This window comes from Amblyomma mixtum, chromosome 3, assembly GCF_055824585.1.
Source record: "Amblyomma mixtum isolate Tamu chromosome 3, ASM5582458v1, whole genome shotgun sequence".
Lineage (NCBI taxonomy): Eukaryota > Metazoa > Arthropoda > Arachnida > Ixodida > Ixodidae > Amblyomma > Amblyomma mixtum.
In genome coordinates, this window is record NC_143014.1 from 10,062,864 (window position 1) to 10,088,064 (window position 25,201).

Genomic DNA, 25,201 nt, shown 5'->3' on the forward strand with positions numbered 1-25,201 from the left:
AAGCGAATGTGCGAAGTAACAAGAAAAAAACATAAGAAACACAGCGACGCGTAGAGCGCCAACTCGGATGAAATGGTAACAGTTGGCCGCGGTGGACAGATTTCGATGGAGGGGAAATTCTAGAGGCCGGTGTACTGTGCGATGTCAGAGCACGTTAAAGAACGCCAGGTGGTCAAAATTTCCGGAGCCCTCCACTATGGCGTTCCTCATATGCTGAGTCGCTTTGGGACTTTAAATCCCAATAAACCAAAGCAAATGGTAGCAGTGACACGCAAGACTAGAGCCAAAGTAAGAAGACACGTGGTTAAAAAACTGGCAGGGGCTTAGCTCAGCTATGCCAGGACATACTTGGCGAGAGCTACAGTTCCCCCCTGGTTACGCATGTTGTCGAACTTGTTGTGACTATATGTCAAGCATTGAAGAAGTATTCGGTGAAAAACATTGCTTATTTATTCAATTGTTTTGAAAGAGATAAGCACTGCCCGATGACCGGTAAAGTAACACGCAGTTGTCTCATTGCTGCCTAAAGAGTATTTAGACTGGCTGGGTTCTCTCTGATACACAAGGTCAAAGGTAGTTCGTGTAGTCTGATTGCGAGGATCGCTAGCTAAATTAAGACCAAACTCGTGTATCGACAAAGGGAGTCTTGTTCCCTATTAAAATAACCCAGTCGCCCACAACTCCGGTCGCCACGCATGCGCATTCACGCGTGGCGCCGGACTCTGACGTCATGCTCCTCTCTGCTTTCGCACTCCCAGGCTCACGGCGAAATGCTCGGCTGAGCAGCGTAGTGTAGCTCACGCTACAAAACCGGCTGGGCAACAAGAACCATCCTGTGCCATAATGTGGAGCGTTAAACCTGATAAACCTGTCCACGGTATCTTATTTCTTTCTCAGTGAGGGCTACGGACGTGGACGCAACGGCTTGACCTTCAGGCGTTGACTACTCGCTCTTTCTGCCAAGTAAGGAGACTCAGCGGGGCACACCCTGTGGGATGTTGTAGTGGTGGTCCAAACGCGCCCATAACGCGTTCGTTACTCGTGTTTGAAGCGAAATGCTCTACCTCTCGCATGCAAAGCTGAAGGTCAAATAATGCCTCGATTCGACCTGGAGGCTCGCTGGAGGTGTGCCTGTGACGTCAGAACCACGTGATTTCCTGTGACGTCAAGAACCACGCGGTAACAGCCGCAGCTGTTACCGCTAATTCCGCCCTTAGCAAAAACTATACGTTTGCAATATACGGTGGGCTATTTAAATTGTATTTTAAACATATTTTGTATTCGTGAATGCACTAAAAATATGTAGGAAATACGTTTCTGAAATTTCACGCTTCGTATTCGAAATATATTCTTAAAATATGCCAAAAATACCTCACTTAAAGCATACTTCGAGCACTTTTCAAATACGTGCAAAAATATGTATGCAGTTTTAGAATGTTGTTAGTGTATTAAAAGTGTATTTTCGGAAATAAATTAATTCATCCGAAGTATACTTCAATTCTAAAAAACGGGCAGTCCTTGTAAACGTATTTGCAACACACTTCTAGCTGCCGTTGAACAGTCGAGTGCTCGAAATCGCGTTTAGGGAAATGGCATTTGCGTGTTGTCAACGTATTTGAAGTGTACTTCCTTAAAAAAGCAAGTAATTCGTCCAAAGAATTCTTAAATTCTGGGTAATGGGCAGTCCGCCTTAGCATATTTGCAGCATACTTCGAGCTGCCTTTGGACAACCTAATGCTCGAAATCGAGTTTAGGGATATCGCATTTTCGTGTTGGCGATGTTTTTAAAGTGTACTTTCGTAAATACGCAATTAATCCGTCCAAGTATACTTCGATTCGAACAAATGGGCAGTCCGCGTAAATATATTTGCATTACACTTCAAGCAACCGTGGAGCAGTGAAAACTCTCCCTTTCCTGTTGTTCTTTAGTAGCAACACAGTAATCATAGCGCGGGAACAACGCAGGTGTACTCGTCCCGTCTCGTCTTTGTCCTGTGTTGCAATGAATTACCAACCTGCCCAAGCCTTTTATGTTCTGAAGTCCTTTCGTTTATGCTAACTTCTAGCAGGAAGGTAATCACCACTTATTTACACTACGTGCGGAGAACGTGATAGCATGATACCGGCAAAGGCGTCTTGGGTATTTCCGGGCCCGAATATGTCATCGAAAAGGACCACGACCGGCAAGGCCGACCGGCTCCCTTAAGGCCGTTGTACGATCGTTTTTCGGACGGATCCGCCAGCGGGCGAACCGCTCGCTTTCAGCCTCCGCTCGGGCGTGGGGCGGAATGGTGTTGTACGATCACTTTTGCTGCTGGCGGACGAGACGGATGGTTCGAACGTTCCGATTGGCGCTCCCGGCAGTGCCGCCCGCCTAATCGCCTGCAGCGGTACAGACATGTGTTTGTAGCGAAACACGCAGATATCTTGCGGTAGAAATTACCCATATTAAATGCGGCGTATTCAAGACAATACCCGTTGCGTCAACGTTTCTTTTGCTGCGGGATTTTCGTCGAAGGTAGTCTCGTGGTCGGCTGTGATTCGGGCTGGAACGGCACGAATCTCGGTTCAGACGACCCTGATGGCCGCGAAACAACTCGCGACAAAACTTTGCAAGATCGAAGGCGAGTCTGCTCATCTGAAGCGATGCCGTCGGAAACGATACGTGTTTGGATCATTTCTACCCAAGAGATGGAAAAACGCGTCACATCGCGTCCCCGTTCGACAATACGCTCTCATAACGGACCGTGATTTCCGGCCCCAAAATAACAGAATGCTGCCTGCTGTGAAAGTTACGCTGCCCTGACGATTTCGCTGGGACGACGCGATTCTTACTGCGAATTCTCGATCGGGCCACACTGCAGTACAGGCTGCTAACAACCGTCCGTAATTACTATCGGCATAATCCCACTTTTTAAAAGAGTTACGATTGCATACTTAAAATTTTTAGTCAGTTATTCAAAATTGCACACTTCAGTGTTTTTGAATTGCTGACAGAGAAAAAAAATAATTGCACTTGCAGTCTTTCCCAAGCAATTTGCACAGTCACTGTAATATGTGAGCGGCCTTCTCCTTGGCTCCATATACTGTTACTGCAAAAGACATGCTTACCTATTCAATATATAAGGTGCGTGCGTGCGTGCGTGTGGGGGTGTGTGTTAATTGTGCATGCGTTTAACATTCACAACTTAGCACAACACTGCTGTCAAACACAAATGCTAATGGACATGAGAAGTTATTTTTCCAGCTAATTGGAACTGGTAAAATCAGTTGTAATTAAAGCATTTATGCATTTCGCAGAAATAATGATTTATTTTTGTCATGTTTTTCACGCCATTATTAAAGCCAACATAGAAATAGCACTCTGTGGCTGCAAAGGGGCTTAGACGTGCATCACTGGGCTAAAAGGGCATGGCTTTGTTCTGCACAGTGACAGCGGGCCATCAAGTTGTGGTTTAGCATTCCTTCCTGAGGTCATATTGCAGTTGCACAAGCCAGAATGCAGTGCTGAAAACAACTATGGGAAGTTCTGCTGAAGGCCATGCCATTGTTGCCATGTGCAAAACAAGCTGGCATATACTCTGTGCAACTCCAAGGCATTCTCAAATGTCGCTGTGAACGCAAAGCAAAGTTGGTGCTTTCGTATTGCATAGAAGTCTGTGCATGCCATTCTCATTAATATAAATATAATTAGATGTCGGAGCCAGTAAACTGAATTACCGGTTCAGTAAATGCAAGAACCAATTTGGAGGGTTTACATGGCCACGGCTCCCGGCTTAGGCTGAGAAAGAATACTTGTATAGTCAGGGGAACAAGGTACGATGGCCATATTGTCTGGTTATCTCGAGCAAACACTAACACCTCAAGTAGAATTTGTAAAATTGGATTTTGCAGTAAGGGAGCTATGATGTCGTGCTATGAAATGAAATTACAAATCAGCCGTTTAAGCATGTGTCAGGTATATATGCATATGTTCTCTGATACAGCCTTAAAGCAATGTCTAAAGTTATTTTCACTGATCAGTAAAATGTAGAATAGCTGAATGTAACGATGACCACTTCCCAAGGTAGCAAGCAAAAGTGAACATTGCTAACTGTTAAGTGATGTTCATCCACTTAACATATGCTGAATTTTAGAGTGCATTTTAGAGAATTTTAGAGTGGGGTAGTTGCTGACTATGAACATGTTCAGCAAAATATACCTATATCACTGCCAGTCTGATTTCAAAAAAAAAAGAAATTAACTGAGGCATTGACAGGCAACAGAAGTTTGGAAAATAGCAATATGAAGTTAGGCCGAAGAATGCCGAAAAAAAAACAGAAAAGCAGTGATGGCTTTTGTCGTTTCTTGCATCTCTATACTGCAACTTGAAGTTGACGGCTTTTGTGTTTAAGATCAACCAGCAGTCCTGTAAACACTATGCTGAATATATAAAAGTCACATGCATGCATTTGCAGCATTCTCACTGAGCCATGTTATGAAGTCGATGTCTTGCTTAGCTGAAGATACGATAAGAGAGAAGCGCCAAGGAAAGACTGACACAGATAGGCACAGTAATGCATGCTTAGCTTTTCAGTGCACGAGTTTAGCTGGCTAGACCTACCTTGTGCAGTGTGCAAGTTAGCCTAAATGCAACTGTATACCGTCCGACAAAAATGTTGTGTAAATCTGCCCCAATATTACTTGAAATAGATTGTGAGGATAGTTCTTACGCATAAGAAAGCTTTGTATTGGTTTCCTGAGCTGAGCAAGTGGCTAAGCACTTTATTACAATTATTACAATAACTTATTTTAACATTTATTATACCTGAACAGTACTAATTTATACTAATAAGAAGTAATTAACCATTAGCATCCAAGTACAGCCATACCGCTACAAAGGAAGACTTTGTAGGTTTTCTTTGTAGCCTTATGGCTTCACTTGAGTGGATGCTAATGAGTAATTACTCCCTTATCACAAATCTTCACCTTGGGGAATTTACCTAATTCAGTGGATGAACATCATCATTTACTGCATGGATTTCTGCAGTGACTAGCTCAAAGGACAAGAGGTTAGTAAGCCCTGCGAGTTGGAAGGCCATTCCAGCCTTTTGTGGCAAAAACAAAAATGAATCTTGAAATGCAGTGGCATGCGCTAACTGAGGCACAACGCTGCTTGTGCGACTAGTGCAGAAGGAACACATCCGAAGGAACACATGCGAACACATCCAGTTTCGTACCACTGATCTCCGGATCGAAAAGGACCATGAGCAAAATTAACAACAGACACTGCCATGCCTATGAGGTGCTTCAAGACCACTGTATTTTTCTGATTGCAGTGGAAACCAACAACCCACTTAAACTAAATACAGCCAAGCATTTGTCAACATTGACTTAACACTGCTAAGCAAAAAGAGAAAAAAAGCAATGGAAAAGGTTTTCTCAATATTTTTCTCACCTTTTCCATCAAGACTCGTTATGCTCAACTTGCTCTGTGGACAGTTTTTATTGCATAAGCTGCTGCCACACTTTTTTTTTTCTGCGCTACATCACTTGAAATGCTCATCAAAAAACAGACTTATGAATTGGCACATATTAGAGATTTGTACACTGTCAATCAGTCGTGATTTAAAAGCGGCAGTGATTCTTGTTTGTAATCGCGTAATACCACGTTGTTACAACCTAAACCGAAATGGCTAGAGGAAGTGTTCAGTCACCCATTCATCACGCCGATATGTTTATTGCAGGCAAATTTGCGCACAGCCGGCAAGAAATAAAAATAAATGACGCTCCCAAAGATACATTTGCACTGCACCGATGTTTTCACACAGGATACACAGTTTCTCCGGCGAGTCGTAACCCGAGCACCCATCATCACAAAACGTACTGAATGGAGCACCAAAGCGCAGAAGGATGGCGACATCGCTGTTGTCGCCGCAAAACAGTCCTACGGCCGTGCAGCCAAGCTCGCGTCGCGTCACGTCGCACACACGGCAATTCTCAAGCACAGTGCCAACACGAATCGCGAACAAAATGGTAACGAATGCGTAGCCAGCAACAACGTCATGTGCACGCTTCGGTCGCGATCACTGCAACCATCGCAACGAATGCGACTAGCTGCACAACGCCACATTCATTTCAGCATTCGGAAAGCACGGCGTGCGTAGTGAGCTCTCAAAGGGGCACATTTCACTGCCTTGACGTAAAAGCACTCGCTTTTACGATAGCAATCACTTTCACTACGCGGACACTAGTCTCTGTGCTAGGCAGCTCATGCACGCACAGAAGTTCACCGTGAGCAGCTGTTGCTCGCCGCTGTGCGTGATGATCCTGGCAGGAATTAGGAACGCTTGCAGCAACCACAAACAGCTCCATATAAACACTTCGTGACACCGCCAACGCGTAGGTCTTGCGTCGGTTTTAAGAGGCGCTCTGTCAACTACATCAGCGTCGATTTCAACTCTGGAAACTGTCGCTGCTCGCCGCCGCTGCACGCGGAGAAGTTCGCAGTCGCTCTGAACACTCATAATATCAACACATGGCCAATATAGTATGCCTCGCGGCATAGCTGCCACCACTACAGCCACGACCTATACCTCGCTCCCCAGTTCAGTCGACGGACGGCCATCTTGGCCCGGCAGGAGCGTATGCCTACGTCACGTAAAAAGCAGCCAATCGCTGCAATTCGGTCGCCAGGTGGTTCGCTCGTCCGCCCGAAAGTTGAAGTTCACCAACTTTCCTCCCGCCCGCCGAACAAGGCGGTTGCCTATTGTTTGGTCGGGCGGTCCGCCAGTCCGCCTGCCTGGCGGATCCGCTCAAAAGCGATCGTACAACGGCCTTTAGACGCCCGTGTATCTGTTGGTTGACAGTTCGACTCCTGACCTATTTCTGACACAAGTTTCGACTAGCAATTCTGGTCTAGATTGCCTCCCGATTCGAACGCGACCAGTAGGGAACTTCTCGGATAATTTTTGGGCCCACAGTCTTTGCGCAGAAAACGCCTCACCGGGCAAGGTAGTGCGTCGCTGTCGGTGGGTATATGTAAGGAAAGCCAAGTATGACGATTGTCGGAGCATTTGTTGTTTGCTGCGGCACTTCCGTTATGATTTACTGTGGAGGTATCTTTGCCGTTCCCACGCCGTCATGTTGAACGCATTCGCCTGGCTGCATAACATGCACGCCGCTGAGCTAAACGTTGTTCCCGCTCTTCATCCGTTTCTTCCGCACGCCGCCGCTTGTTAGCTGCAGCACATGTTGCAGCTTCACCTTATACACATCATCCGACATATCGTGGAGGATTCGCTGGGACGACTGCGACGACCCGAGGTGGGGGGCCGCTTTTCAACAGCTGGCATGACGTCACTTAGAGCGAACGCCTCCCCCACGGCAGCGGCGCGTGGAGGATTTGCTGGGACGATCGCGACGAGCCGAGTTGGGGGGCCGCTTTTCCACAGCTGGCATGACGACACATACAGCGAGTGTCCCTCACGGCAGCGCCGCGCAGCTGCGGCATGGAAGATTCGCTGGGACGATCACGACGAGCCGATTTCGGGCCCGCTTTTCCACAGCTGGTATGACGTCACACATATGTCACGCTAAAGGTCAATGGTGGATTCTCCGGGACGACGGCCAAGAGCGGAAACCTCACGCAGTATTGCTTTCGCAATAAAAATGCGAAATAAATATGAAATTAATACAATATCTTTGAAATGAATTTTAAGCACAACCTCTTTTTCACTAAGGGCGCAGCTGCGCCAGCCGACCGCCGCTCCGACCGCTCGCTCTCACCAGTTGTGGCGCGTGACGAACCACGTCATACGCAGTTAAAAATGTCCCCTCTACGGCTGCGCCAGTTGAAATTCTCTCTTAAGACCTCGTAGAGGGGAATTGCTGTTGAAGATGATTGTTGTAGGATTCTTGACGTCTTGCAGATTCGAATTGCTCAATCACATTGCAAGAGGACACTTCTGGAGAGGTTAACTTTTTATAGCAATTAAAAGCACAAAGGAAGATACAAGCAAGGAGAAAACATATTTACACTTGACTGGCTCGTAGTTCTACGTGACGAAACCAGCCCTCGGTCCTGCCGAAACAGCTGGTTTTAAACCCTATGTCCGCGCCCTCGGTGGGAGGAATAACCAATCAGGTACTGTACAAACATCCACCCAATAACTTATTGGGGAAAGGAAAACACAACCAATAAATGATTGGGGAAAGAAGGTAGCTCATCGCGACACCGTACACATATCGTATGTACACTTTCCACCATCACGCTTTTGCTTTCCTGCTGCGAGCTTCGCGAACACTCACTTTCCCACGATGCAGATTACTTCAAAGTTCCAGGAAACTTCAACGTTCCAAGTTCCAGGAAAGCCACTTCAACTCATCTGTTTCTCATCGTCGCTCCTCATGCCTGCAGCTAGCGTGACAATATGTCAAAGCACGCCGCTGCAGACATGGCACAAAAGCCACGCACCGACGTAAACACGTGCACACAGGATGCGACCTAACGACTCCGTCCATGAGGGGAGTTTGACCTTTCCCGTAACGGCGCTGTCCGGCGCCCCCCTTCTCCCGCTGGGTTGACTGACCCCCTTTCTGTGCGGTTGTGCGGAGGGCCCAAGAGAGAACGTAATGGGCATTCCAATAACGCAACGCGACCGAATGCGGCAAACAAAATACAGCACCGCGAACTTCACTTACGCTCTTGCTGAATGAAGGCCAGCGCTCGCCGCCTAGACACCGCTGACATATGCAGCATGAGCCGGTCACCGGGACGAGTTGTACGACTGAGCATTGGAAGCGGCTGGCTGCTACTGTCGATCCCTAAGACCGCGTCACGAAGCCGCGTTGGCTAGAGTTAAGTCGCGAAAGCGGGCTCGTCTTGTTCATCAAGAACGGGGGGCGCGTCTGGAGAAGCAGCGGCGCAGGCAACAAGAGCACCTCAAGCTGAAATGTGCAGCGGATCCTGTCAACCTCTCCCCTTAATCAGCGGCCACTGGCTCGGTTGCCTTTCGCTCCGCATTACCTGGCTCAGCCAAGTTGACCCACACCATTTTGCGTTCCGCTTCTACCAAAACGCTGCCAACGTACATGACAATAAAAATTGGCTTTGAGGAAAGGAAATGACGCAGTAACTGTCTCACATCTAGGTGAACACCCGACCCGCGATTAAGGGAAGAGATAAAGCTGGGAGTGAAAAATGATAGAAAGAGGTGCCGAAGTGGAGATCTCCCGAATAATTTCGACCACCTGGGGATCTTTAACGTGCACTGACATCGCACGGCACACGGGCGTCTTTTTCGTTCTGTCTCCATTCAAACGCAGCCGCCGCATCGCATGAAAATGAAAATGGGCTTTGCGGAAAGGAAATGACGCAGTGACTGTCTTACTTCTAGGTGGACACTCGAACCGCGACATAAAAGAAGGGGAAGGGATAAAGGTGGGAGTGGAAGAAGAAAGAGGTCACTGACATCACAGGGCACATGGGCGTCTTTTGCGTTCTGTCTCCATTCAAACGCAGCCGCCGCATCGCATGAAAATGAAAATTGTCTTTGGGGAAAGGAAATGACGCAGTGACTGTCTTACTTCTAGGTGGACACTCGAACCGCGACATAAAAGAAGGGGAGGGATAAAGGTGGGAGTGGAAGAAGAAAGAAGTCACTGACATCGCACGGCAGACGGGCGTCTTTTGCGTTCTGTCTCCATTCAAACGCAGCCGCCGCATCGCATGAAAATGAAAATTGGCTTTGCGGAAAGGAAATGACGCAGTGACTGTCTTACTTCTAGGTGGACACTCGAACCGCGACATAAAATAAGGGAAAGGGATAAAGGTGGGAGTGGGAGAAGAAAGAGGTCACTGACATCGCACGGCCGGCACACATTGCGTCTTTTGCGTTCTGTCTCCATTCAAACACAGCCGCCGCATCGCATGAAAATTGGCTTTGCGGAAAGGAAATGACGCAGTGACTGTCTTACTTCTAGGTGGACACTCGAACCGCGACATAAAAGAGGTGTAACATACCCGCGGCCGATAGGCCACGGCAGGAACGGAACGAGCGTACACGCCTGGGAACGAGACAAGCGAAAACCAGCGTTTATTGCAACAGAGGGTGATTATATAGTATTCCAGGGGAGAGAGGAAATGGAAAGGGGGGACATGGCGAGGCAGAAAGAAAACTTCACGCTTGCGCAGTGTGTAGCCCGCACAATCACACAGCGGCCGATACAACACTTCTTCCTCCTAAAATCGGTCCACTGGTTTCCTCGTCCTCGTCGCGCGTCGTAGGGCTTGAGCGGGTTCACTTGGCACTACTGCTCCGGATGACGGAAGTTCCGGGAATGCGCCGTCAGCATGATGATCCCCAACTACAGGCGGCAAAGTAGAACCTTCCAGTCTCATATCGAGCTGTGATGCGGATTCCTCTGGCCTGAATGTAGCGCCGTCCGGGCGCGCGTCTTCCGCAGTGTCGGGTGACTGTTTCTGTAGCGCCGTCCGGGCGTGCCTCTTCCGCAGTGTAGGGTGACTGCGTTTCTGCATGCCGAAGACGTACCTGGTCCACGTGGCGCCGGACAATTGCTCCAGGTGTTTCTACTGTAACCATTCTGGTCCCAGAAGTAGATGTCACATGCCCTGGTATCCATTTGTCTCCTGTCCCATTGTTGCGAACGTGCACACGGCTCTTTAGTTGGGGCAGCCACTCCTGGCTGTCCAACGGTGCGTCTCCACTACCCTTCGGGAAACACGTATCCAGGCGCGATCTAATCTTGTATCCTAGAAGCATCTCTGATGGCGACTTGCCGCTCTTCTGGGGCGTCCTTCTGTAATTGAGCAGTAGACGCATAAGTTTGTGCTCCAATTTGCCTGGCTTCACTTCCGGAGACCATCTTTCACCGTTCGGACTGCTCTTTCGGCAGCCCCGTTAGATTGCGGGTGGAAGGGGGCGGTCCTAACGTGGGATATGTTGTTCTCGACAAATGGTGCAAATTCACGACTAGTGAATTGTGTTCCGCTATCGGAAACGATCGTTCTTGGCACGCCAAATCGGCTGAATATGTCCCGCAAACAGTGGATTGTAGCGGTTGTGGTAGCGTGCTTCAGAGGGATTGCTTCTATCCACTTGGTGTGCGAATCGATTAGCACAAGCACCATCTTGCCTTCTATCGGTCCGGCAAAATCCACATGGATGCGCGACCACTTCTCAAACGTTTGTGGCCAGCTTGCTGGTGGAGCGGCTGGCGGCATGGGCAAATTGTCGATGCCATTCTTGCACTGAGCCGACATTTCCTCAATCTCTCGGTCTAAGCCTGGCCACGAAAACAACGATCGCGCAATGGATTTCATCGGCGAAGACCCTTGGTGGGTTTCATGCAGCAGCTGCAGCAATCGTTTTCGTGCACCGGCAGGTATAACCACTCGATGTCCCCAATAAATTAACCCATGTGCCAGGGACAACTCAAGTCGACGGTCAAAAAATACCGCCAGGCACGGCTCAAGGCCTTTAAAGCTTCTCGGCCAACCGTGTAGCACGTAATATTTGACGCGATCTAGTGTCGAGTCGACAGCTGTGAGTTCCTTCAGTTCTCGTGTCGTAACGGTGCCTTCATCCATGCTTTCCAAAGAAAAACTAGGACCGGGTGACTGCAGAGGAAGCCTGCTGAGGGCTTCCGAGTTCAGCAGTTGCCTTCCGGGAGTGTACTGAAATTTGTACCGATATCCTCCGAGATAGAGTGCCCAACGCTGAATGCGGGCTGCAGCCATAGAGGGTGTCGGTCGGTCGGGTCTTAGCAATCCGAGAAGAGGCTGGTGGTCTGTAACCAAGGTGAATTCACGGCCCAACAGATAGTCTCGGAATCTGGTGACCCCAAAAACTAGTGCCAGCGCCTCACGCTCCAGTTGCGAGTAATTCCGCTCGGCTTTAGTAAGAGTCCTTGAACGGAATCCGATCGGTCTGTGGACGCTGCCTACTGTGTGAGACAGAACTGCGCCAATGCCGTGTGGCGAAGCGTCGCACTCTAGCTTCAGCTCCTTTAACGGGTCAAAATGGGCAAGCACTTCGGCATCCTTGAGGCACTGTTTGGCCTTGACGAACGCAGTTTCCTGGGGGTGGTTCCACTGCCATCGCGTATTCTTTTCCAGTAACTGGTATAACGGGGACAACACGGTTGACATGTTCGGCAGAAACCTTGAATAAAATGTTACCATTCCGACGAACGAACGCAGCTCGCTCACGTTACGAGGGTCGGTGCTTTCATGATAGCTTCCACGTTCTTTTCCGTCGGGTGAAGACCGAGACGATCGATACGGTGTCCCAGATAAGTAACCGATGACTGGCTGAAATTGCATTTGTAGTATCGCAGCTTTACGCCGTGCTCTCGAAATCGCTGCAACAGTTTTCAGCCGAGCTCCGTTGTCTGCCGCCTTTTCAGACACAAGCATGTCATCTAAGTATGCCTGAACTCCAGGAAGGCCCGCTAGAATGGTGTCCATCTTCCTTTGAAATATAGCAGGAGCAGAGGAAATGCCGAACGGCAGCCTGTTGTAACAGAAGAGCCCTTGGTGCGTATTAATCAAGCACAGCTTGCGTGAAGCTTCGTCTAGTGGCACCTGGTTGTAGGCGTCTTTCAGATCGAGTGTACTAAAAACTTCACCGCTTAACGACGCGAACATGTCTTCAATCACCGGAAGGGCATACTGCTCAAGTGCACAAGCTTGATTCAAGGTGGCTTTAAAATCCCCGCAAATCCGCACTGTGCCATCTTTTTTAAGCACTGGTACTATGGGGGTCGCCCAGTCCGAATATTTTATGGGAGATATTATGCCTAGCGACACTAGCCGATCCAACTCTTTTGCCACTTTGTCGCGGAGCGTGTACGGAAGCGGTCTTGCCTTGCAAAACTTGCCAACTGCACCGTCCCTCAGCACCAAACTGGCTGGGGGTCCCTTCATCAGGCCCAATTCCTCCAAGAATACATCCTCGTAGTTGCTCCGTAAGGCATTGATGTGGCTGATGGCTTCTCCCGCCACTGGCACTTCACCTCTACTGACTTGCAGTACCGGAACTCCAGCTCTATCCAGCAGGGTTAACAGGTCTCGCCCGCACAGGCCTGGTCCGTTGCAGTCTAGCACTATGAGTGTGCATTCAACTGACACACCTTGGTGCGCAACAACTAGCTGAAGCTCGCCTAACACAGGCAGCCTTCCAGCGTAGCTCGAAAGTTTCAGATGTGAAGGCTTCAATTTTGGCCAGTGTTTGCAATGCTTATCGAAACCCTGTCGCGCTATGACGCATACTGGCGATCCTGTGTCTACTTCAATTGCCAGTTCTACACCGCCCCAATTGAATGTGCGGCGAAGTGGCGGCTCGAGACACTTCGTTCGCGCCGACAGCAAAGTCCAGATATGAGCATTTTCATAGCAATCGTCCGAAGTGGTTTCTTGCACTGTTAATGTTTGGCCATGAGGCGCAGGTGCAGCAGCCCCGAGTTGCTTGTCGCGGCGATTGGGACACATTTTTGCGAGATGTCCACGTTGACCACAGTGATAACAGCGCGATTTGGCCCAGCTGCAGCGGTTAGAGTCATGCTTGAAGCTTCCACATCTGCCGCATTGCCGACACGCTGCATTTTTGGCGCTTTCTCTCAGTGTTGGCCGGCTTCGCGCTTGCATTTTCAGTAGTGGTGTTACTTCTGGCGAAATTTTTTGCGCATCGTTTTCCGCGGCTTCTGCAGCTATCGCTATCGCTTCGGCTTCGTCTAGTTTTAACTCTTTCTTTGCCAGGAGTTTTTTCCGTACTGCACCTGAACGCACACCGCAGACAATTCTATCTCGGATCATCCTGTCAAGGCAACTGCCGAAGTTGCAGTTTTCTCCGATGCGGCGGATCTCGACGAGGAAAGCCTGAATAGATTCTCCCTTCAGTTGGCAACGACTGAAGAATTTGTAGCTCTCCGAAATTTCATTTCGTTTTGGGTCATAGTATTCATTCAGGGCTTTGATAACTTCATCATAACTCAAACAGTTCGGCGCCTGAGGCGCCACCCCTCCGTGAGGCGCGTGAGGCGCCACCACCCCTCCGCCACCCCTGAGGCGCCACCCCTCCAGATCCTTGCCGGAGGGGTGGCGCCTGAGGCGCCACCCCTCCGGCAAGGATCTGAATAGTCTGCGTGCTCAGTGCAGCCACAAGAAGTGCTCTCTTCTTACTTGACTCAGCGATGCCATTTGCTTCGAAATACGCCTCCACTTTGATCAAGTACGGCTTCTACTTATCTGTGCTTTCGTCGAAGCTCAGGAGCATCTGCAAGGCCATGGAAGCCGCTGGCAGTGCTGTCTTCAGGGCTGGAGTGTCTGGGTCCGCCTTGACAGCGTGGGTGTCGTTTTGACTCGTCGCCACTGTAACATAGCCGTGGCCGATAGGCCACGGCAGGAACGGAACGAGCGTACACGCCTGGGGACGAGACAAGCGAAAACCAGCGTTTATTGCAACAGAGGGTGATTATATAGTATTCTAGGGGAGAGAGGAAATGGAAAGGGGGGACATGGCGAGGTAGAAAGAAAACTTCACGCTTGCGCAGTGTGTAGCCGTGACTGTCTTGCTTTTTTAATCAGTTAACTTTAAGCGATAACATATCCAGTAATAGAAATTGATCAACACCACAAAATAAATAAATAAAATTAAAAATTCCCTCTACCCCTTGGATTCTGTGGCTCTTGGCTTCTCTTATATTTATAACGAGCCCCTCATTCCCCTTTCCTCGTCTGCTTAATTACTTCTAGGTGGACACTCGAACCGCGACATAAAGAAGGGGAGGGATAAAGGTGGGAGTGGAAGAAGAAAGAAGTCACTGACATCGCACAGCACACGGGCGTCATTTGCTTTCTGTCTCCATTCAAACGCAGCCGCCGCATCGCACGAAATAAAAATTGGCTTTGCGGAAAGGAAATGACGCAGTGACTGTCTTACTTCTAGGTGGACACTCGAACCGCGACATAAAAGAAGGGGAAGGGATAAAGGTGGGAGTGGAAGAAGAAAGAGGTCACTGACATCGCACGGCACACGGGAGTCTTTTGCGTTCTGTCTCCATTCAAACGCAGCCGCCGCATCGCATGAAAATGAAAATTGGCTTTGCGGAACGGAAATGACGCAGTGACTGTCTTACTTCTAGGTGGACACTCGAACCGCGACATAAAAGAATGGGAGGGATAAAGGTGGGAGTGGAAGAAGAAAGAGGTCACTGACATCGCACGACACACGGCCGTCTTTTGCTTTCCGTCTCCATTCAAACGCAGCCGCCGCATCGCATGAAATTAAAATTGGCTTTGCGGAAAGGAAATGACGCAGTGACTCTCTTACTTCTAGGTGGACACTCGAACCTCGACATAAAAGAAAGGCAGGGATAAAGGTGGGAGTGGAAAAAGAAAGAGGTCACTGACATCGCATGGCACACGGGAGTCTTTTTCGTTCTGTTTCCATTCAAACGCAGCCGCCGCATCGCATGAAAATGAAAATTGGCTTTGCGGAAAGGAAATGACGCAGTGACTGTCTTCTAGGGGGACACTCGAACCGCGACATAAAAGTAGGGGAAGGGATAAAGGTGGGAGTGGAAGAAGAAAGAGGTCGGTCACATCGCACAGCACACAGGAGTCTTTTTCGTTCTGTTTCCATTGAAACGCAGCCGCCGCATCGCATGAAAATGAAAATTGGCTTTGCGGAAAGGAAATGACGCAGTGACTATCTTACTTCTAGGTGGACACTCAAACTGCGACATAAAAGAAGGGGAAGGGATAAAGGTGGGAGTGGGAGAAGAAAGAGGTCACTGACATCGCAGGGCACAGGGGCGTCTTTTGCGTTCTGTCTCCATTTAAACGCAGCCGCCGCATCGCATGAACATGAAAATTGGCTTTACGGAAAGGAAATGGCGCAGTGACTGTCTTACTTCTAGGTGGACACTCGAACTGCGACATAAAAGAAGGGGAAGGGATAAAGGTGGGAGTGGGAGAAGAAAGAGGTCACTGACATCGCAGGGCACAGGGGCGTCTTTTGCGTTCTGTCTCCATTCAAACGCAGCCGCCGCATCGCATGAAAATGAAAATTGACCTTGCGGAAAGGAAATGGCGCAGTGACTGTCTTACTTCTAGGTGGACACTCGAACCGTGACATAAAAGAAGGGGAAGGGATAAAGGTGGGAGTGGGAGAAGAAAGAGGTGACTGACATCACACAGCACACGGGAGTCTTTTGCATTCTGTCTCCATTCAAACGCAACCGCGGCATCGCATGAAATAAAAATTGACCTTGCGGAAAGTAAATGACGCAGTGACTGTCTTACTTCTAGGTGGACACTCGAACCGTGACATAAAAGAAGGGGAAGGGATAAAGGTGGGAGTGGGAGAAGAAAGAGGTGACTGACATCGCACAGCACACGGGAGTCTTTTGCATTCTGTCTCCATTCAAACGCAACCGCGGCATCGCATGAAATAAAAATTGACCTTGCGGAAAGTAAATGACGCAGTGACTGTCTTACTTCTAGGTGGACACTCGAACCGTGACATAAAAGAAGGGGAAGGGATAAAGGTGGGAGTGGGAGAAGAAAGAGGTCACTGACATCGCACAGCACACGGGAGTCTTTTGCATTCTGTCTCCATTCAAACGCAACCGCGGCATCGCATGAAATAAAAATTGACCTTGCGGAAAGTAAATGACGCAGTGACTGTCTTACTTCTAGGTGGACACTCGAACCGTGACATAAAAGAAGGGGAAGGGATAAAGGTGGGAGTGGAAGAAGAAAGAGGTGACTGACATCGCACAGCACACGGGAGTCTTTTGCATTCTGTCTCCATTCAAACGCAACCGCGGCATCGCATGAAATAAAAATTGACCTTGCGGAAAGTAAATGACGCAGTGACTGTCTTACTTCTAGGTGGACACTCGAACCGTGACATAAAAGAAGGGGAAGGGATAAAGGTGGGAGTGGGAGAAGAAAGAGGTGACTGACATCGCACAGCACACGGGAGTCTTTTGCATTGTGTCTCCATTCAAACGCAACCGCGGCATCGCATGAAATAAAAATTGACCTTGCGGAAAGTAAATGACGCAGTGACTGTCTTACTTCTAGGTGGACACTCGAGCCGCGACATAAAAGAAGGGGAAGGGATAAAGGTGGGAGTGGAAGAAGAAAGAGGTCACTGACATCGCATGGCACACGGGCGTCTTTTGCGTTCTGTCTCCATTCAAACGCAGCCGCCGCATCGCATGAAAATGAAAATTGGCTTTGCGGAAAGGAAATGACGCAGTGACTGTCTTACTTCTAGGTGGACACTCGAGCCGCGACATAAAAGAAGGGGAAGGGACGCCTATTCGAGTGCAGTAGGTGCAAATATCGACTGCCATCAGATGACAACTAAAATTACACAGACTTATTTATTTATTTATTTATTTATTTATTGATACTGTTAACCCTCGCTTGATGGTCGTTACAGGGAGGGAATACAAAGCAATGTACATCAGACAAAATTCATAGCTCATAACATCAAGTTGGGTGCCCCCGACACAAAATGTCGATAGAACGTTCGAACTTGTGCACGTCCGATTGCTCGACAACTTCAACAGGCAAAGCATTCCAAATTTCGATGACATCAGGAAAAAAAGAGTAACGAAAAACATCAACACGTGAGTCGTAAGGCTTGAATGATCGAGTGTGGTTTGTTCTCGCGCTCCGTCTTCCCGGAGGCTGAACATATCTATCTGATTTTATCTTAAAGTGCCCTTGAATTATTTGAAAGAAAAGCTTTAGCCTTGATTTTTCCCTTCGATTTTCAAGTGAATACAAGTCCAGCATTTCCAAAGAAAAACCACATGAGTTCAGCATTTCCGTCACTGAGTCCCTTCTGTATCTTGACGAAATAAAACGAGCGGCCATTCTTTGAATTCGTTCCAGTTTAAGAGCGTACGTTGTTGGGCTAGTCGGTCAATCATGGTGAATACAAGGGGGGGGGGGGGGGGGGGGTACCGCGCACAAAAAGACAAGGACAAGAAGATAACACAACAAGCGCAGACTCGCGACTAACTTTATTTGAAAACACGACACTCCTTTTATAGTTTCAAAACTGTCACATCACGCACATGAAGAAACCAAAAACCTGTCTTCATTGTGATACAGTTTGATAGAAGGGTCACTTACGCAATCTTTATCCTTCTGTTTGATGCAAAACGCCTCCGCCAGTTTATTTTTTAGAACTTTTTAGTGCGGGCTCGAGACAACGCAAGCGTACTCCAAGGATGGGTGGATGAATGTTTTGTAAGCTATCAATTTGACATCTTTTGTTGCATGTTCCACTTTCTTCCTCAGAAAGTAAAGTTTTTGGGAAGCTGTCGAGCACACATTATTTATATATTTATGCCACTGCAGATTATGTGTAATTGTGACGCCTAAATACTTGAAGGTATCAACATTTTTTAGATTATTTTTTCCAACATTATAAGAAAATAACTGCACAGTCTTCTTATTAGTTATATGCGTAAAAGTTGATTTGGTGTAATTAATTTCCATTCCCCATTTTTCGCACCAAAGATGCAAGGAATGAAGGACAGGGTTTATTCTAATCTGGTCGGCAGCTTGTGTAATTCGAGAATAAATTAAACAGTCGTCTGTAAAAACCTTCAATTCACGGGAGACTCGGTAACCTCGTTAATATCATTAATATAAATTAGGAACAGTAATGGAGCTAAAACCGACCCTTGAGGAACGCCAGAAAATAGACTTAGTCGGGATTTCAGCCAAAGAGTTCCAAATGTACACTTTCCTGTACAAATTCACACTACCTTAAGGAGCGAAAATATTTCCCTGCATTACAAGCCCTCCCAAGGCCGCAAATTTCGTTCTTTCGTTGTCGGTCAGCCTTACTAAAGTCGAGGGGCGTTGCGGGCGGCGACGGAAATAGTTGTTTTGTCCAAGCTGTCCGCAGTGCAGTTGATGGCACTCCGACATTCCTGCCGCATCAGACAGGCCCAGCCGTCGACGCAGGGCAGTCAGCTAAAGAGACAAACAATGCCGGCCATTATAACACAAAGTAACTGAAAAATTGGAAATGGTTTGCCTCTAGGAGTCCTTATTTCTTTTGCAATAGGTGCTCATAATCTACAGAAAGACAACTGCTGCATTTATCAAGATCATCGATCCTGCTGTGGTTGCTGGGGCTATGATCACAGTAGCCACATCGAATACGATCCCGGTCCATGTCGGTGGAGCCTACCACCGTGTCGTAGCTTGCGGTCCCATTGCTGCTCACTGCAGCGGCCGCGCAAACGCTTGACTTGCATCGCAAGAGCGCAGCTCTCAATATGAACAACACGTGCACAAGTTCAGGCAGTGGGGCGACACTTGAAAATAACCAGTAGGGAACGATGCTTGACTTTGCTCCGCGACGCCAGCGCCGAATTTCTCCCCTTGCATTAGGTTCGAACAAGGGCGAAGGAGATCTCTAGCGGAAAATTACGGCTCATGAGGCGACTGTGCCTGTCTGGGGAGAAAAAAAAAGACATGAACTAAGCCTTGCCCATAACACGAAGAGCAAATTTCACGCGAATAGAAATCAGCATGCAATATTTTTTTCTGGAAGGACCGCGGTGGAATCGGAGGCGACAACTTTTGGGGTCGCCGGTGTTGCCTCACCGGCTGGGTGGTTCAATTACGAGAATTTTGGTCAATTGGTAAGTAGTTTGAATACATCAAACTGAGTGGATAATAAAAGCGGCACGATGCAACGCAAATTGCAAACCTGTGTTTCGCGTGGGTTCATTCCTGTCTTCTCTCGCTGTATGACTGAATAACAGTTGTGGGGAACTTCAACTATTATTGTTTATCAGCAAGCATTTATGACCCCAGCGATCCTCTGTCTGTCATTCAAGAATTGCGTCCAGGAGGGTCGTGTGCATAAGGCCAAGTCGAGCGTTCCTTGTGCAATTGAAAGGCAGCTGTGGAATATCATAAAATGGCCTAACCTGCCGATGCGTACACAGGAAAGAAATTTCGACCCTTAAAGGTGTAGCGCTAATGACTGCAACATTTCCACGCCATAATTTTTTCCTGTTTCTTTGAGAAGAGGCACGCTGAGCGCGTTATCACCTTTAATGCACCCATGCTCCCTTCAAAGGTGCACGGGTGTTGCAGCTCCTTCAGGTGCAGGGGTGCGTTACGGGTGCTGTTGGACTTGTTCAACAACACTGCAAAAGATCAATCAAGCGTGTTTTTAAAATGATGTGAGCTAATCGAGCTTTCCATTAAAATGACAGCCGCAGCCTTGATGCGAGTAGCCATGACTGCCATTTACGCCCCCATAATGAGATAATTAACGGAATTAATTTAGCTCAAGTACTAAGGATCACTGACTCCAAGTAGACTTGGAGAAAGTATGCGCATTATGGGAAGTAAGTGGTGTCTTCTGTGTGGAACTCTGTCCCCTCTACTAGCAATGTGTGACTCATACCAATTAAGCTTTACCTGTATACGTTCATTTGGCAAATATATGTGGCACATTATAGCATCATCTTACTGTGCGAGCGGGTTTGCGGAAAGTTGGCCCCGTTTAGCAAGCTTTCTTGTCTCTTTATATATATATATATATATGGGAAATTGAGAAACGCTTCATTTAAGTAAACATTTATTGGGAGTCGACGTTTCGGACAGAGCCTGTCCTTTGAGTCTTGAAAAAGGACAGGCTCTGTCCGAAACGTCGACTCCCAATAAATGTTTACTTAAATAAAGCGTTTCTCAATTTCCCATTTCACCTCTAGCAACCAAGTACGTTTATCTTTTTGTGCTATATATATATATATATATATATATATATATATATATATATATATATATATATATATTTGCCAGAAGCCGAAACGTCGACCTAATGTTTCATCATAAAGCGATGTTCCTCCTTTTACTTAACATACATATGTGCTTTTATGCCTGTGTGTATGTCTGCGCGGTTTTGTGTGCTGTGCGATGTCAGTGCACGTTGAAGACATCCAGGTGGTCGAAATTTCCGGAGCCCTCCACTACATGGTTCAAGAATGCAGCTCGAAAAGACAAGGACAAACGAAGAAGTGGACAGGACTGGCGCTGACTACCAACACATTTGTTAAAGGAAACGAGCAGCAAAGGGTGCGAACCGTTCTTCAAGCGCACGGTGATCAGAGCACGTGCGAGGACCGAAACAGAAAGGGTTATCATTGAGGCACGGTTGTTCGCCAAAGCTGGAGACAAGTGCATCAGCATCCCTTCAATTTTACTTTTTAGGCAAGGAGTTGAGTTTTCTGGGTCCGCTATAATTACGTCTCTCTTTTGCTTGACTTTTGTTCCTTAGAACTTTATGACATGTTCCTTAGAACTTTTTAACTTTTTCTTAGACTCTGTATAACTTTCAGCATTTGACACAGCTTTCGCGTAGCGTTCTTTTTTGTTGTGTTGTGTCTCTTTGACTCTGCTGTGCTTCGACTTTTACACAGTTTTGCGGTATTGTTTTGTTTTCGCTTTTGTTCTTTGCTTCTGCCAATTGCCTCACGATGAGTGGACAGCAATAGACGATAATTCATTCTTTTGTTCCTCGTTTATTTTGGCTCTTCCTGGTCATTTAGTCAAGCAATTTTTAGGTACCGGTGTGACGTTGCGTCGCCTCGATGTGCTGTTTCTTCGATGTTGTGTGCAATGATGTGTATCAGTGTTAGATAGATTTCGCACGCCTGCTGCTTTATCTGGTCACGTGGGTCTTGTATGGCATTATAAAAGCTGCTCGTTTCCTTGAATAAATGTGTTGGTAGACAGCGCCAGTCCTGTCCACTTCTTTGTTTGTCCTTGTCTTTTCGCGCTGCATTCTTTAACCATGATCACTGACCTACCAGCCCAAACCGCCACTTTAGTCCCTTCACTACAGCGTCTCTCGTAGCTTGAGTCAATTTGTGATGTTAAATCCTAATAAACCAATATTCAGCAAAATCACGCCGTGATACTCATTCACACATCACAAATTCGACGCCACAGCAAAAAGGTTCACATAGTGAAAGACACATCTAGGTATTACAATTATAGTTTCAGATGCCGTAACTGTAGCGCAAAGTTAGACACGTCGTCGGCAGCTTTTCGTAGGAAATGTTTAGCTTCCCTTCTAGAGTGCACCCGTCAAACAAAATTATCAGCGCCTTTTAAAGCAATCAATACCTATGAAACTGCAAAACATTCGGAAAAGATGTGCAACTCTAATAATTCCACTCTTACTATTGGTGCGACAAGCATATTTTGCACCCTTTTGGGTAGTCGGGAAAAAGGGTGCAACTCTAACGATCCCACACTTACTACAGGTGCGACAAGCATACTTCACTCCCTTTTGGGAGGGTGCGAGTTGTGCATACGGAAATGCATTGCAACCTTAATGGTGCATTTCCGCGTGTATAACTCGTCCAACGTTCGCATCGTGTATTTCAGAAAGCCAATAGGGTGCGTTGTTGACAATAAATGGCAGAAGACCACAGGCGTCCCGAGGGGGGATCAGCGGATATATTGGTTGTTAGGCATCCCTTAAGATATGCGAAAAAATTGTGTTCATAAATAGCTTCAGGAATTCCTCGGTATGCCTTTGAAACTAGTTATAACAATTAGATTCAGCTGAGCATCCCAGCAGCAGCCGGAAATTTCGCCTCCACGCATGAAGTGGGAACAGACCAAGGAAAAAAAATCGAGTGTAATGCCTAGGTTTCAAGCAAGAAACATAATCAGCGCACTGGGAAGATGATAACGGCATAATTTTGCAACCGTTATATCTTAACGGAGTGGATTCCAAGAGAAGGCAAACGTAGCAGGGGGCGGCAGAAAGTTAGGTGGGCGAATGAGATTAAGAAGTTTGCGGCGATACAGTGGCCGCAACTGGCAAAAGACAGGGTTAACTGGAGAGTCATGGGAGAGGCGTTTGCCCTGCAGTGGGAGTAGTCCGGCTGATGATGATGATATCTTTCCTCCTAGTGAACTTGCCGCAACCAGGTCTGGTTTTCAACGAAAAACATCTCGTATAGTCGCCTTTTAATTGACGTTTATCTTGCCCGTCTGGTAACCATAGGCAACTCTATTGATTTTAATGAAACAACGGATTCTCACGTCAAACATGCAATCGCTCCCTCGGAATCTCTCCCTGCGCAGACTGTGCGACCACTGATTGGCACGAAGAAGCAAGCCTGCGGCCGCTAGGGCGTTCAGTTTGTGCGGAAAGTGTTAGAGCCATGAGGGCAGAGGTTGATTGCCACAACGGAGCGGTAATCGACGAGTTGTTTTTGGTTTCTTTCTTTCCAGAAACATGGAGGCCGTTTGCTCGGAATACCTGGTGCCTAGTCAAAGGATGCTTTTCAGGTGAGCTCCGGCTGGCGCCCTCGTGTTCGCAGGAATGGTGCAATCCAGATTGACGGCTGAGGCTGTCGACCACAGTTGGCGCAATAATAGGCGACGATGCGTGTACATTTGTTTTAATTGATTTGGGCCATGCAGGGAATGTTTAGAAACAACCTTAAAATATCGTTTTCATGTCCGTCATATTTTCATATTTCGGATTGGTACGGCGAGAGCGTATTGTTCAATAACTCCAAGTGGGAATACTGTACATGGAAATCTCACAAGTTGATTTGTAATCAGGGAGCATTTACTCATTGGCATCCCCCCAAGCGCAGCCATACGGCAACAGAGGAAAGCTATACAGCTTGCACAGAAACTTGGTAGTTTCTTGTCCTTTCTTGTTCTTGTCCTAGAAAAAGTTGTCCTTCGCGGCCACCGCTTCCCCGGGAGCAGTCGCTCCACCAACTGAGATCACGGGGTCGGTTAGCCTGCTTGGCAGAGAGATATTCGGTCGTTCCAGCGACGATGGCGGCGCCATGCGGCCTCTTCCTGAAGCAGAGAGCCCCTGATCGCTTTGCGCGGCGCATGCGATCGCAGTGGTTTACAGCGTGAAGATACGCGTCAAAAATGAACATATTCTGCTATTCTGCGGTGTGCGAACATTCGAAAAAGCAGGCATGTTGTTCCTGCCAACACGCAAAGAGTGCAAAGAGCAGTGAATAAGTGCGTTCGGCAGGTTGGCAAGGCGTTTCAGCCGCATGACCAGTGTCTTCCTCAGCGCCGTACTTTGTCGACGCCACGACACTGCGTCGCCACTGCATTCCTGTTTACAGCTGCATGAAAGCAGTGCAGTGCTTAAACGCCGAGCTGATGGGAAGTATATCCATTATACCTTAAGGCGTACGTTTGCAGGAAACGAAGATTTTTAATCAAGCTTCAGTCCATTCAAATCTAGATTAAACACGGCGTTCTGGCCACAACATGATTGCGAAAGGGCGATATGCTTGGCAAGGATTTCTGAATAGTTTCTTCATTTTTCGGATATAATGCGCAAAGCGGCTGAATAATCGCAAGCGTTTCTTGACAACTGTCGTCTGCTCACTCGATCACAGCGCTTTTTATTCCTCTTGTTGAAAACACATTTGAGCGCAAGAATCGGCTGTTCCATTAACCTGAAACGGCCGTCTGGCTGCCGCTTCGAAGAACAGTATACACTGCATTTTCTATAACCGTATATTGGAAGAAAGCACGCTGCAGATAAACTATAGTCCGGTACAACTCAGTCTGCAGAGAAGCTCCGCTCACATTCAGAACCGCTGAACAGACGAAATCGTAGGCTGAAGGATGCTGATGTATCTGGTTTGTTTGATACAGGCAAACATTGAAAGCTGATTTTGTTCACAGCTGTAATTGGTAAGTGAAGTGGAACACGACGGCACGGACCGTGTCCATTGTCACTGGCTGTTTTTTTTTTCAATTGTGTCCTTAAAGATCAGCGCGAAATAAATATACATACCGCATTTATGCGTGTAAGGGCCGCACTCTGTAGGCACCAAATATAGCGTCAGACTGTCTGGATTATTAAAGTAACTTTTTCAGACACTAGCTTAAAAAAGGCTGAGGCTTAACTTGGTTAAGCCTGGAGAATGCGAAGCATCATCGTGTCGCGTAATTTGGAGGCGCACAACCACAGCCACGGCGCGAGGTGGGCCCCCGTTTCTCCACTGTCGTGACGTCATCGTGTCACGTGGTGTGACGTCATGTATCACGTGATTTGGAGGCGCACAACCACAGCGACGGCGCGAGGTAGGCCCCCGTTTCTCCACTGTCGTGACGTCATCGTGTCACGTGGTGTGA

The 25,201-nt window shown here is 47.7% G+C and overlaps 1 protein-coding gene across 1 annotated transcript in view; it reads left to right on the forward strand.

Annotated features, from left to right (window-relative positions):
• The window catches only part of kn (EBF transcription factor knot), a 399,411-nt gene that overhangs the window by 41,223 nt on the left and 332,987 nt on the right, over positions 1 to 25,201 (forward strand). Inside the window, exon 2 of the mRNA XM_089578123.1 lies at positions 23,309 to 23,365. Within this exon, the coding sequence (XP_089434249.1) occupies positions 23,309 to 23,365 (57 nt within the window). The remainder of the gene's footprint in view (positions 1 to 23,308; positions 23,366 to 25,201) is intronic.